At 50.0% G+C, this 15,083-nt stretch overlaps 1 protein-coding gene across 1 annotated transcript in view; it reads left to right on the top strand.

Annotated features, from left to right (window-relative positions):
• The window catches only part of TMPRSS2 (transmembrane serine protease 2), a 45,943-nt gene extending 31,213 nt beyond the window's left edge, over positions 1–14,730 (top strand). Inside the window, exons 8-14 of the mRNA XM_040232193.1 lie at positions 2,063–2,106; positions 3,448–3,619; positions 5,437–5,612; positions 6,279–6,374; positions 10,106–10,248; positions 10,441–10,593; positions 12,320–14,730. Of these exons, the coding sequence (XP_040088127.1) occupies positions 2,063–2,106; positions 3,448–3,619; positions 5,437–5,612; positions 6,279–6,374; positions 10,106–10,248; positions 10,441–10,593; positions 12,320–12,331 (796 nt within the window). The 3' untranslated portion in view covers positions 12,332–14,730. The remainder of the gene's footprint in view (positions 1–2,062; positions 2,107–3,447; positions 3,620–5,436; positions 5,613–6,278; positions 6,375–10,105; positions 10,249–10,440; positions 10,594–12,319) is intronic.
• Positions 14,731–15,083: the final 353 nt, after the last annotated feature.

Genomic DNA, 15,083 nt, shown 5'->3' on the forward strand with positions numbered 1-15,083 from the left:
GCTAGGCTTGGCCATGGATTGGATGCTGTCCAGAAATGAGGTCGTGATTCTATAGTTGGTACCTTAATGCTTTTTTCTCAGAAGGTGGGTTGGCATGAAGCCAGGCTACTGCTGGGATTGGCAAAGAAGCGCAGTCACTCGTGCCAGCCAGCAGGGGGGGCTGTTTGTCACTGTGAGGTTTGGACCAGGTTCATGGGCTGAATTACAAACTGGAATCAAGAATGCAGGAAGAAATACCAACAACCTCAGATATGCAGATGATATGACTCTAATGGCAGAAAGTGAAGAGGAACTAAAGGGCCTCTTGATGAGGGTGAAAGAGGAGAGTGAAAAAACTGGCTTAAAAGTCAACATTTAAAAAACGAAGATCATGGCATCTGGTCCCATCACTTTATGGCAAATAGATGGGGGAAAACTAAAAACAATGATAGATTTTATTTTCTTGGGGTCCAGAATTACTATGGATGGTGACTACAGCCTTGAAATTCAAAGATGCTTGCTTCTTTGAAGGAAAGCTATGACTAATCTAGATAGCATATTAAAAAGCAGAGGCATCATTTTGCTGACGAAGGTCCATATGGTCAAAGCTACGGTTTTTCCAGTAGTCATGTACAGATATGAGAGCTGGACCATAAAGAAGGCTGAGTGCCAATGAATTGATGTTTTTGAATTGTGGCACTGGAGAAAATTATCGAGAGTCCCGTGGACAGCAAGATCAAACCAGTCAATCCTAAAGGAAATCAACTCTGCGTATTCACTGGAAGGACTGATGCTGAAGCTGCAATACTTTGGCCAGCTGATGCAAAAAGCCGACTCATTGGAAAAGACTCATCAGAGGAGAGATTGAGGGCAGGAGGAGAAGGAGTGACAGAGGATGAGATGGCTGGATGGCATCATCAACACAAAGGACATGAGTCTGGGCAAACTCCAGGAGATAGTGAAGACAGGGAAGCCTGGCATGCTGTAGTCCATGGAGTCGCAGAGTCGGATGTGACTGAGCGACTGAACAACCACCTGGGATTGTGTGATGGGTGTGCCTGTGTCCTGCCCTGACATGTAACACTGATCTGGCCCCACACGAACTGATTATGTTCCAAAGAACCTCGCCAGCTTCAAGCACCTGGGTGTCAGCACCGCTTTCCTTCTCAGCATGTCACGAGAGCATTCAGTACATAGCACTTTTCAGGTCTACTAAATCTTTCTACTTTTCCATTCATTCCATTAATTTTTGAGAGTTTGATATTGAAATTCCAACAAAAAATCTTTATCTACTTAAAAATAACTGTAGTATATAGTGGAACTATATGTAACTGTGTTCTGTACTTTCCAAATCTGCAGTAAATGTGTTATCATACTTCCATAATTTAAAAAATAAAAAAGGAAAGAAAAAAAAAAGGAACACTGCCAGCTTCAAATACCTGAGCATCAGTGCAGCTTCTCTTTTCAACATGTTGGAGAAAATTCAGTGTACAGTGGAATGCATTGGTTAGTTCTTTTTCATCTGTAACCTGGAATGTTTGCCTCCCAAGGAGTAACTCTTCTTCTGTTCCCAGGCAAATGGTTGTAAAGTTTTCTGTGCAGTTGATATAAAACAGTTACAAGAAGCTGGAAGTTTACAAAAGTCTTCCTTACAAAATTAAAGGATGATTTTAAACTCCAAGAAAAAAAAATAACAGCTGATATGATGTGTGCTTTGACTTGACACGATTGAATGACTAACATAAACACACACACACATTGTGTGATTGTCTTCACAGCCACCTATGGTACTATTATTAGCCCATTCTGTTGATGGGGAAATCGAGGCACAGAGAGGTTAAGTGCCTTGCCCAAGGTCACACAGCTTGGATTTTAACTTTCCAGTTTGACTTGGTGTCTACTCTTTACTACTGTCCCCCTATGTATTTCCTTTCTCTATTCATGTCTTCAATTGCAAACTCTTCTATATCTAAAGAGGCAGGGAGAAGAAAGGCATTGGAAGAAAATATTTATTTCTAAGTATTTTGAGAATCCAGTGTCTTGATTGTTATAGTGATCAGAATTTCCCCCTCTTCTTTTGCAGCGATGTCTGTTCTTCAAAAACAGTGGTTTCTTTACGCTGTATAGGTAAGTGATTCTTGGTTTTCTGTTTTGTGTTTCTAAAATGGGATACATTTTGGTATTCCATTTGATACCAAAATCAAATAGTATCAAATTTGATACCTTACTGAAATATATCCCAGTGTGTCTTTGGGGGACTTGGAGATAGAAGGTGGAGTAACGTGTCAGGACATGCCCAGTACCCTGCCCAAGAGTTCCCATTCTTGAATCTGGATAACTTTAGATACCTACTGCTTTGGTCCAAGAACCAGCTGTCCCCTGAGGACAGACAAGCTCCAGAGACGGACAGGCCCTCTCTGTGGTGTCCACATTGTGGGGCTGGAGACCCATGGGTGTCCCCATTCCAGCGTTTGGACTACTTACAGTTTCCAACCTTTTTGGGCTTCCCTGGTGGCTCAGACAGTAAAGAATCTTCCTGCACTGTGGAAGACCTGAGCTCAATCCCTCTGTCAGGAAGATCCCTTGGAGAAGGAAATGGTAACCCACTCCAATATTCTTGCCTGGAAAATTCCATGGATAGAGGAACCTGATGGGCTACAATCCATGGAGTCGCAAAGAGTTAGACATGACTGAGCAACTAACACTTTCACATTTTCCAAACCTTTTATGGGTATGGAGGATACTGTCCCTGAACTCATTTCTCTGGTATGGCCCCATCCTCTTCCCGTATGGGTCTCGGTCCTGAAGCTTGGATTCCCAGTTTGAACAGGTGAAGCAGGCAGTCGTTCCAGGGTGAACACCATTCCCCAGTGGTCCTGGCAGTAACTTCCCATACAGGTTGGTTCAAGCTTCTTTAGGTACCAGGAGAGCGTGGTGCCTGCCCTGCCCTCCTGCCCACACTGTCCACCTTGTGATGGTTTGAGAGCAGTGCATAGGAGAAAAGCCCTCCTTAGCTTTGTTCAGGAATCTTGGGGTCTCTGAGCATTCAAGGGGGTCCCAGGGCCTTTGTTATCTACCCTGCTACATGGGTATCTGGGAGATGCTGATGGAATCACACAAGTGCCAAGCAACAGGTGGCATCCAGGGCTATCAGAAGTGGTGCTTCCTGGGGGTGGCTGCGGGGGTGGGGTGGGGGTGGTTGCTGGAGGAGTATCCTCTGGCCCCCCACCCCAGCCAAAAGAGACCAGGCAGCATTTTCTAAAGTCAGAGCCCAGAGAAACAGGAACAAGAGGAGATAATGGTCACCCTGCAGCCAGGCCGGAACCTTGGGATGGGAACTGTCTGGGCACACAGTGTGGCAGGTGTCCGGGGGAGGCAGGAAGGTGGGGCAGCGGGGGCGTAGTGGGATTGGGTGGGGGCGGCCCTGCTTTGCTCACTGGCCGGCTGCACTGTGCTTGTCACTCTCAGAGTGCGGGGTCTCCGTGAAGACGAACCGCCAGAGCCGGATCGTGGGGGGATCGAATGCTTACTCTGGCGAATGGCCCTGGCAGGTTAGCCTGCACGTGCAGGGCATCCACGTCTGCGGGGGCTCCATCATCACCCCGGAGTGGATCGTGACAGCCGCGCACTGTGTAGAGGAGTAAGTCTCGAGGAGGTGGGGTCTGAGAAAGGGGGCGTGGCCTGAGGGAAGGGGCGGAACCGGAGGAGTAGGGGGCAGAGCCTGGGCTTCTGCGGTGGCTCTGCCGGAGGCGTTGAGCAAAGTCCGTGACTCCTGCGGGCTCCGGTTTCCTTGGGGACAGCTGGGGCTTCTGAGGGCGCCTCCCTGGCGTCACAGGGAGGGTTAGATGACTTGTGAAGCACGTGAAACTGTGGCCAACGCATCCCATAGCGTGTGTCCATCGCTTTGAGTCAGCACAGGGATGCAGTGTAAGGCTGGGGTGATGCTATGATCAGGACGAATTCCAGTCCACAATCTTCTCAGCTCGGTCCTATCCTTCCTGAGGCCACTGCCCTCTCGACAGGTTTGGGCTCCCTGGGTGCTCGTCCCCAGAGAGACACTTAGAGAATCTTGGAGACATTCACACCTCAGGCTGTCCTGCCGGAAGGTTCTCTGTGATCCATTAAGCAGCCTGGGCCCCAGAGTTCCCCATACAGATGGGTGGGGAGGGGTGAGGGTGGCCATCACTTATAGTGTTAGCTTTTGTAGAAGATACTGTTCTTCCTCCTTCTTTCTTAAACAAGGAATTTTTTTTGGTCACATGGATATTTTGAAAAACCCTCCCTCATGGGAGCTGTTTGTCATGTTTAAAGTGAGGCTGGGCCTGACTTGGCTGGTCCCAGGATGATTAGCCTCAGACAGTTCACCCCAGGTGTCTGACAGTAGCGTCTGCACCTGTAAGTCAGGTGTGCTGTTTCGAGGGTTGTTGGGAAGGTTGAAGGAAGGAGTGTGTATACCTCAGGAGTGTCCCTTCCTTCCATCCACCAGATTCCATGGGCTCTAAGACTTGTAGAAGGCAATGGCACCCCACTCCAGTACTCTTGCCGGGAAAATCCCATGGACGGAGGAGCCTGATGGGCTGCAGTCCATGGGGTCGCTAAGAGTTGTACACGACTGAGCGACTTCACTTTCATGCACTGGAGAAGGAAATGGCAACCCACTCCGGTGTTCTTGCCTGGAGAATCCCAGGGACGGGGGAGCCTGGTGGGCTGCCGTCTATGGGGTCGCATAGAGTCGGACACGACTGAAGTGACTTAGCAGTGGCAGTTAGACTTGGGATTTTCTTAGAAGAAAGCACCCAAAAGAAGATAGTGCCTGGGTAGTTATTAGACTCAGAGTCTACTCCCCGGTACACATTTATTAAGCACCTACTGTGTGCCAGGAGATGTTCTAGTATATAACGATAAGTAAGACCCAGTCATGCTAGAAATGGGATTTCAAACCTCAGGGAGACGTTTAGATTCAAGAATAAGTTGGGCTTCACAGGTGGTGCTAGTGGTAAAGAACCTGCCTGCTGATGCAGGAAACATAAGAGACATGGGTTTGATCCCTGAGGTCAGGAAGATCCCCTGTAGGAGGGCAGGACAGCCCACTCCAGTATGCTTGCCTGGAAAATTCCATGAACAGAGGAGCATTACAGGCTATAGTCTATAGGGTCACAAAGAGTCAGACATGACTGAAGCGACTTAGCACACACACATAAGTGTTCTTGGAATTGCGAGGGTTTGCAGGCTGGTACAGAAATATAGGAGGAAAATGATTCACTGGTGAAGTTAAGGAGAGGGGTCTGGGAGGGTGAGGCTGTGTAAGATGGGGAGAGAGAAGAGCCTGAGGCCATTCTGGTGTGGCTTCTGACAAGTCATGTCACCTCGGGGGCTGAAGACTTTTGAGAACTGTGGAATGCGTGTTGTGTGTCTGCCATTCTTACATGCTGAGCGGTGTTCTTCTCTGTCTTCCAGACCTCTTAACAATCCCAAGATATGGGCGGCCTTTGCGGGAATCTTGAAACAATCTTACATGTTCTATGGAAGTGGATACCGAGTAGCAAAAGTGATTTCCCACCCAAATTATGATTCCAAGACCAAGAACAATGACATCGCTCTAATGAAGCTGCAGACGCCTCTGACTTTCAACGGTGCGTACCTGTGTTCCAGCAGCCCAGGGTGTGTGACCAGTTTGGACCAAGTCTTAAGAGGCTGACTGGAAATAAAACGTGCTGTGAAGACTGGATGGAGGAAATGTGCATTGAGCTACCGTGTGCGGGGCTGGGGGAGGGGATGACTGCTAGAAGAGGGTTTAGCAGAGACTGAGCCGCCCCAAGTGTGCCTGTGGCCATCGAACGATGCAGTCACCACGTCTTTCCTCCACCGCACAGTGACGACCTAGCACACATAGGTGTCTACAAAAGTCATTTCATAATCAGGGTCTGGTAAGTGGCAGTTGACACTGCCTTTGATTATAGTACACTGATCATTTACCTTATCATCATCAGTTTAGTCTGCAGCTGATACAGCCCTGTCGCGCCCAGAGCCAACTATTTGCATCACAGGACTGTTGACTGTTGACCTTCAGTTTTCCCAAACCCTAACTTCCAGAGATGAACTTCTCCTCTCTTAGAAAAAGGGTCCTGGCAGGGAGAGGAAGAGGATGTTAGGCACATTGGAATCTAGACGTCTCCTTGGGCCACAGGCTGGTGGTCCCAGGCCCGGTGCATGCACATGGGAAGGTCCAGGTGGAGACCGTCACCTGGGGCCTTCAGTTAGACCAGACCCGCTCATGGCGTTTTCTTCTCATGAAACAGACAAAGTGAAGCCAGTGTGTCTGCCCAATCCAGGCATGATGCTGGAGCCAACTCAGTCCTGCTGGATTTCCGGGTGGGGGGCCACCTACGAGAAAGGTGAGTCTCCTGGCACGGGGTCTGCAGGCCCCATGAGTCAGAGCATGGGTTCAGAAGTGGGAGATCTAGGTTTTGATCCTGCTTCTACCACTGAGTGATTGGATGATTTTGGGGTGATTCACCCAGGCTATTTGCCTCAGTTTCTCCACATGTTAGATGGGAAAATCCTACCTGCCCTACCTACCACAGTACCCTGATTAAGGTGAAATGCAAAGACTTCCCTGGTGGTTCAATGGTTAAAACTTCACTTTCCAGTGCAGGGGCTGTGGGTTCAATCCCTCGTCAGGTAGCTAAGATCCCACATGCCTCGTGGTCAAAAAACCAAGATATAAAGCAGAAACAATACTGTAACAAATTCAATTAAGACTTTTTAAAAAGTGGTCCACATCAAAAAATTAATTAAAAAGGCAAATCAAATGGAACAGTGAGTGGAAACTGTGTTTTGGAGTGTAGAGGCACCTAAACATGAGAGGCACATGGCCTTGGTGAGGATGGGCCTGTGTGACTGGCTGCAAGTCATCAAAGCCTAGTTCTCCTGCCATAACCACACAGAGGGGAAGAGGCTCTAGACTCTCCTGATGGAGGCTGGCCTTGCTGTCTTCAGTTATAATTTGGTTTCATCTCTGATAACCTTTTTCAAATGAAGAGGTCCAGCTGTTTCCTTTATATGGAGCATTGGATGTGCTTCAGTTCAGTTCAGTCGCTCAGTCCTGTCCAACTGTTTGCAACCCCATGGACTGCAGCACACCAGGCTTCCCTGTCCATCACCAATTCCCAGGGTTTGCTCAAACTCACGTCCATTGAGTCGGTGATGCCATCCAACATCTCATCTTCTGTCATCCCCTTCTTCTCCTGCCCTCAATCTTTCCCAGCATCAGGGTCTTTTCTAAGGAGTCAGTTCTTCACATCAGGTGGCGAAAGTATTGGAGCTTCAGGTTCAGTATCAGTCCTTCCAATGAATATTCAGGACTGATTTCCTTTAGAATTGACTGGTTTGATTGACTCTCAAGAGTCTTCTCCAATACCACTGTTCAAAACCATCAATTCTTCCATGCTCAGACTTCTTTATAGTCCAATTATCACATCCATACACAACTACTGGAAAAACCATATCTAATTAGATGGACCTTTGTTGACAAAGTAATGTCTCTGCTTTTTAATATGCTATCTAGGGTGGTCATAGCATTTCTCCCAAAGAGCAAGCATCTTTTAATTTCATGGCTGCAGTCACCATCTGCAGTGATTTTGGAGCCCCCCAAAATAGTCTCTCACTGTTTCCATTGTTTCTCCATCTGTTTGCCATGAAGTGATGGGACTGGATGCCATGATCTTAGTTTTCTGAATGTTGAGTTTTAAGCCAGCTTTTTCACTCTCCTTTTTCACTTTCCTCAAGAGGCTCTTTAGTTTTTCTTCACTTTCTGCCATGAGAGTGGTGTCATCTGCATATCTGAGGTTTTTTTGATATTTCTCCCGGCAATCTTAATTTCAGCTTGTGCTTCTTCCAGCCCAGAATTTCGCATGATGTACTCTGCATATAAGTTAAATAAGCAGGGTGACAATGTACAGCCTTGCCTTTTTTGATTTGTAACCAGTCTGTTGTTCCATGTCCAGTTCTTACTGTTTCTTCTTGACTTGAGTACAGATTTCTCAGGAGGCAGGTAAAGTGGTTTGGTATTCCCATCTCTTTAAGAATTTTCTGCACTTTGTCGTGATTCATATAGTCAAAGGCTTTGGCGTAGTCAATAAAGCAGAAGTAGATGTTTTTCTGGAACTCTCTTGCTTTTTCAATGATCCAAAGAAGGTTGGTAATTTGATCTCTGGTTCCTTTGCCTTTTCTAAATCCAGCTTGAACATCTGCAAGTTCATAGTGCATGCACTGTTTAAGCTTGGCTTGGAGAATTTTGAGCATTACTTTGCTAGCATGTGAGATGAGTGCAATTGTATGATAGTTTGAACATTCTTTGGCATTGCCTTTCTTTGGTATTGGAATGAAAACTGACCTTTTCCAGTGCTGTGGCCACTGCTGAGTGTGTGGATGTGGTTAGTGGTACATTTATATTAATATATTGTTTACATCCTTCCAGAAGTATTTAGGGCACACCTACAAGGAATTCTTTAAAGCAGGGGTCTCAAACCCCAGGCCATGGACTGGTGCTAGTCAGTGATTTGTTAGGAACCAGGCCACACAGGAGGAGGTGAGCGGCGGGTGAGCAAGCAAAGCTTCATCGTATTTATAGCTGCTCTTCATTGCTTTCATCACCACATTATCACAATGTTCTAATAATAGAAACAAAGTGCATAATAAATGTAATGCACTTGAATCATCCTGAAACCATCCCCCCCCACCTCCCTGGTCCATGGAAAAACTATCTTCTACAAAACTGGTCCCTGGTGCCAGGAAGGCTGGGGACCACTGATTTAAAGCAAGGTGGATAGTACACGGGTGGAACGACTTAGAGAAAGAAGGGAGAGATGGCAACTGGGCTGAGTATCTTGGCATCTGGACTAGAGAAGCTCCTGGGTTGATCCTTCCAGCTGTGAGCAAGTTTCCCCAGCAGCCAAGACCAAAGGAAAAGTCAGCCATGATCTGTGGGGCACCTTCCAAGGGCTGGGAGAGCAATAGTGAGGAAACTAAAACAAAACCTCTGCCTGCAGAAGCTTCACATTCTCCTATGGGCACTGGGGGACAGATTGTGCTCAGATAGGAAATGAGAAACTAGGTACTTTCAAACAGTGGAGGCTTGTCACAGTGAGGGGTGGTCAGGGAGGGCTTCCCGGAAGAGGGGATATTTGAGCTGAAATCAGCATGACAAGAATGTCTTAGGAACAGAAGGACCAGTGTGGCCAGGGCATGATGAACCAGGCGCGAGGGGGCAGTCTGGAGTCAGGTTGCATAGGGTATTGTAGGCTATGATGATAGCACTGGCTTCTAATCCAAGTGGGCCAGGGAGCTGCTAGGGAGTGACATGGTTGGACAGCTAAGTAAGGACTCACAGAAAATGTGACAGCATGGTGAGGGGACCACTGCCCCATCCTGCGAGACAAGAAGGTGGCCAGACCAGGGAGGTGGGTGTGGGGGTAGGGGCAGAGCCATAAATCTGTTGATGGGTGGAGTGTCACGGGAGAGTGAGCAGTCTCGGGGGGCCTGCTTCGTGCTCGTGATCTGAGCCCCATGGTGGGGCATGGGGCCACTTCCCGAGTTGAGGAGGATCAGGGGCCTGGCTTAGGGCAGAGGAGCACTCCAGGAGAGGCTCTGCTTCAGCCCCCAAGCCCAAAGAGCCTAGAAAACCTCTGTGTAGCAGGTGGGTGATGGAGACAGCACAGCCCTGCAAGTGATTGGAGGTCTCCACATGCAGGGAGTCAGGGCAGGCAGTCAGGAGTGGAGCATCGCGTGGGGTTGAGAAAGGTTAGGGTGCTTGATGTGGAAACACAGGAGCTCCTGGTGTCACCCTGGGAACAGTCCAGAGAAGAGAGAGCAATGGAGAAGTGATCCCAGGGAACCACGTGCCTGGGCGCTGAGCAGGTGACTCTAGGACACAGCTGGAGCTTGGTCCACAGCCCAGAGGCAGGTAGTCCTCCCCAAAACACAATCTAGAGCTGCTTTAAACACACTCCCCAGCAGTTGAAAGGTACCTGGGTTCCCCAGGAGCCGGCTTGGGAGGAGTGGCGGGGCCATATGTCTACGTGTGAGGACAGGCTTCCTGTGAGAGCTATGCCGTCTTTTGTTGCAGGGAAGACCTCGGATGACCTGAACGCGGCCAAGGTGCACCTCATTGAGCCCTGGAAGTGCAATAGCAAGTACATGTATGACAACCTCATCACGCCCGCCATGATCTGTGCAGGCTACCTGCGAGGCACCGTCGACTCCTGCCAGGTGATGACCAGCTGGGCCTTGCCTGGCTCCCACTGGGCCCATGAAGTGCATCCCTCCCCTACCTGGGACCCGGGGTTGGAGGAGACCCGGAGACTCTCCCATCACCCCGCTGAGCCCTCATCCCACCTTCTTGCCCTCTGGCCTGTGTGGCTGTGGACTGACTTCTGTTCTGTAACCTGCTGTGTCCCCCAGGGTGACAGTGGAGGTCCTCTGGTCACACTGAAGAGCAGTGTCTGGTGGCTGATCGGAGACACGAGCTGGGGGTCGGGCTGTGCCAAGGCGTACCGACCGGGAGTGTACGGGAACGTGACAGTGTTCACAGACTGGATCTATCGACAAATGAGGGTAACCTTTCCATCCTCCTGATGGCTCCCCACTTCACTGTGTCAGAGCCCGGAGGTCTAGGAGGTGTGGTCCTGTGACAGGTGGCACCCCTCCCTGTACACGTTTGGATGAAAACTTCTGGGGCCCAGCTTTGCAGGGTCCAGGGTTACCTGTGATGGGCTTGCTTCTGGCTCTAATAGCTCCATTCACCTACTCAGATGTCATTGCATCAAACTTCTGGGGATGGGCAGAAAGCAGAGCGAGGCTGCCAGGCATGATTCGGGCCTACCCTTCTCTGGGCTGTCACAGGCACCCAAGGGAGCAGCTGGGGTCTCTGGTACAAGGAGAGGGCATGAGACGGGAAAGATCCCAGGGGTTCCTGGCGCCCCTGCTGCCTCTGGCTTCTGGCCTGGTGCATGATACTCAGCAGGGCCCAGTCTTGGGTTCTGTCCAGATCCTGGGTGAGGACCGGATGTCTGTCCATCAGAGGGGCCTTGGGACTGGGCAGTGCTCACAGATTTTGGCTCCTTCCAGGGCTAGGTTCCAGGTGAAAGTCCCGTCTCCCTCAAGTCTCCAAAGGTGCCCAGGTGCCAGGAGATGGGGCAGAAGCCGAGGGCAGTGCCTGGTGAGGCAAGGCCTGCATCTCTCCTGAGCCAAAACCTAAGACCTAACATTTTCAAGTGACTCAGGGCCCAGCCAGTCCCCACCCTGCAAAGGGCCAAGTTCTGGAAATTCATGACCCCCACTGTCCCACTGAGGGCCTGCATGATGCAGGGAAGCTGGGAGGGGGTCCTGGGGAGACTGAGTGGGGAGGTGAGGCAGGCCATGGGGTGACTGTCCCTCCAGGATGAGAGAACGAATAGGCACCGTGTGTCTAGGCAATGCTGGTGGCTCAGCAGCAGGAAGTGGAGGGGGGTGCGGGGATAACAACAGAAGAGGTGGGGTAGAATGCAGGACTTCATAGACCGTGGATGACTTCCAGTGGCTAAGGTCATGCTTGGTTGGCCCAGAGATGCCTGTGTCCCAGCGGTGCTGAGTCATTGGACCCCCCCCACATCCTGGCCCCTCCTGTCCCTGGGCCTTTGCACATACCATTCTCCTCCATTGTCAGTCTAACCCAACCTTCATGCTGTAGAAAAAAATATCCCTTTGTCTTATTTTTTAAAATAATTTATTTATTTAATTCTTGGCTGTGCTGGGTCTTCGTTGCTGCACAGACGTTCTCTCATTGTGGTGAGCGGGAGTTACTCTCTCGTGGTGTGAGCACGAGAGAGCTTCTCATTGCAGTGGCTTCTCTTATGGGGGGCTTTCCCAGTGGTAACGAACCTGCCCGCCAGTGCAGGGAGACGTAAGAGACTTGAGTTTGATCCCTGGGTTGGGAAGATCCCCTGGAGGAGGGCACAGCAACCCACTGCAGTATTCTTGCCTGGCGGGCTTCGGTCCATGAGGTCACAAAGAATCCGGCATGACTGAAGCAATGTAGCGTGCCCTCTTGTTGTGGAGCACAGGCTCTGGGGCACAGGCTCTAGATCCCAGGCTCAGAAGCTGTGGTACATGGGCTTAATTGCTCCGAAGCACGTGGTATCTTCCTGGATCAGGGACAGAACCTGCGTCTCCCGGGTTGGCAAGTGGACGCTTTACCACTAAGCCACCGGGGAAGCCATCCCTGTGAGTGTAGGGGAAAAATAATTTTCTACCTTTGTTTGTCTTAAGAAAGTAACATCGTTTCTCTTTCCTTTTTGAACAGGCAAACAGCTAATCTGTATGGCCTGGGTCCTTGACAACGTTCCACAAGAAAAAGAAGGGGCTGATTTTGAATCCCCATGCATTATGTATTTTTTGAAGTGATTCCAGGTCCTTTTGTTCAATCATGATCCTGTATGTCTTGGCCCTTTCCACAGTTCTGTGCAGACCCCATGGCTCCCCTACCCCCAGGCCCACCCTTCCAGACCCCTCGTCTGACCAGGGAGGCTGGCTGGACGTGGATGGCAGAGCCAGTGCAGAGCAAGGGGATGGGGTCTGCCCTGCGGGGACCTCCCCTCTGAGCCCCACTCCAGGGACCCCTCTTGGATGCACAGGGGGCTGGCGACTTCTCAGCTGCTGGACGGCTTGAGAAAGGAGGGGGAAAAATCTGGCAGAACCTGCAGGGGCCAGCCTCTGGGGCCACTGCCGGTGAGGCCACTTGGGGTAGCCCCAGGGCCTGTCTCCCCATGAGGGAATTTGATGAACATTCTTGAGTGCCTTCTTAGCAGCCCAGAGTGCTGGCTGGAGATAAAGGGACCAGCTCTTCACGGATGATGACTTGATAGCCGCTTGAAAGGGAACCCAAACCTTTTTCTTTCGGGGTGTGTAGATAGAGCCCTGGGAACATATGTGATCACCCCCAGCATTGCTGGGGGCCCCCCCACCCAGGGAGACCCGCCTTACTCTCCAGTCTCTCCCTGGCCTCCCTTGAGGATGGTGCAATGCCCTGGGCCCCCACTGAGGTCCTCACCCTGAGTGGGGTGCCTGCTGACCCTCTTAAAGCCTGCTAATCATTCACCTGGAAATCGAGCTCACCCAGGGAAATCAGGGATACTAATTAAAGAAACACTGTTTCCTGTAAAGCGTCTACCTGTTACTACCTCAGTGCCCATGAAACCGGGCCGTAGTCGTACTCTTAGCTTTAAATTACTGCTGCCTTTGCTTGTGTGAACAGTGGCCGACTTGAGCTGCTTTCACAAAATGACTGCTCCCAGTTTAATGTTCTGTAAATGTTGTCCTGAAGCACAGCATCTGGGCTTGTGAGAAAGGAGAGAGGGGTATGCGTGGGCCTCCCCCTGGCCCCTTCCAACCACTCCTCAAGTTCCCCTGCAGGGGAGAGTCAGGCTTTAGTGACCAAGTGTGAAGCGTAAACACGGGTGCTGTGAGGTCCTGCCTCCTCTCCAACACACTGGTTTCGCAGAACGACTGGAGTGATTCTGCACTAGGACTTGACCTTGGAGTGGAAGTCAGGACGAGCATTGGGTCCCCAGGGGCCATCCTGACCTGCCTGCTCCCGAGTCAGATTTTTAAAAGTGTCGTCATGGTGAGCAAGCATTCCTTCTTTAGTGCCTCTTTTAATTTATGTGACCACTGTTTGTTCTCTGTTTTGTATCCTTTTTAAACTGTAAAATTCAATTGTGAAAAACTGTACAAATAAATTATGCATTTTTTTTTTCCAAACATGTGGCAAGCAGAACCAGTCTGCATTTCTGCATTGGGCCTTGATGTCAGGGCAGCCGCTGCATGGTGGGTTGGCAGGGAGTGAGGTCAGGAGTGGTGGGGCAGATGTGGTCTCCTGGCTGGCCTGCTGGCCTCCACAGCTTGTCCTGTAGGACAGCAAAGTGAAAGTGTGAAAGTGTTAATTGTTCAGTCGTGTCCAACTCTTTGTGACCCCATGGACTGTAGCCTGCCAAGCTCCTCTGTCCATGGGATTCTCCAGGCAAGAATATTGGGGTGGGTAGCCATTCCCTTCTCCAGAGGGTCTTCCCAACCCAGGGATTGAATCCAGGTCTCCTGCATTCCTGGCAGATTCTTTACCATCTAAGCCACCAGGGAAGGCAGCAGTCCCCAACTTTTTGGCACCAGGGACCAGTTTCATAGAAGACAATTTTCTCATGAGCTGGGATGGTTCAGATGGAACAATGGGAAGCAGCCAATGAAGTTTCCCATTGGCGCTCACCTCCTGCTGTGTAGCCTGGACCAGTACTGATTCTAGGGGCTGGGGACCGCTGCTATAGGAGGTAACCAAGCTCCTTAAGGAGCATCACCTGTACCTCCCATTTCTCCCAGATATGGACCCTGAGACCCAACTCCCTTCTAGAACTCTGCCCAGTGACCTCAGAGTCCCCAGATTCTGTCTTCTCAAACTTGAGTGTAGCATCTTCTCCCCTAAAATTCCTGTGAGCTCACGGCAGCAGAGCTGCTTCCCTAACATGTGTCTCAGCCCCCGGAGTTGTGACCACAGGTAGGAGAGAGAGAGACGGTAAATGTTTTCCTCCCTGGAAGAGAAATCCACTCATGTTCTTCAAATAGCCCAAATCTGGCAGGTCCCAATGTGTAACAGATGATTGGAGAGAATTGTCTGCGTTATGTGTTACATTTATGGTGAAAGTTGTAATAAAAAAGTAAAGAAAACACATATTTTGTTAGATTATATTTTTTAAAGATTTTTTGTTTTGTTTTTGATGTGGGCCATCTTTAAAATCTTTTGTGCTACAACTCCAGTATTTTCGCCACCTGATGCTAAGAGCTGACTTGTTGGAAAAGACCCTGATGCTGGGAAAGATTGAAGGCAGGAGGAGAAGGGGAGGGCAGGAGGAGAAGGGGATGACAGAGGACGAGATGAGATGGTTGGATGGCATCACCAACTCAATGGACATGAGTCGGATCACTCCGGGAGATGGTGAAGGACGGGGAATCCTGGCGTGCTGCAGTCCATGGGGTTGCAAAGCATCAGACATGACTTAGCGATTGAACAACAGTAACAA

This window comes from Oryx dammah, unplaced genomic scaffold (genome assembly GCF_014754425.2).
Source record: "Oryx dammah isolate SB20612 unplaced genomic scaffold, SCBI_Odam_1.1 HiC_scaffold_2, whole genome shotgun sequence".
Classification (NCBI taxonomy): domain Eukaryota; kingdom Metazoa; phylum Chordata; class Mammalia; order Artiodactyla; family Bovidae; genus Oryx; species Oryx dammah.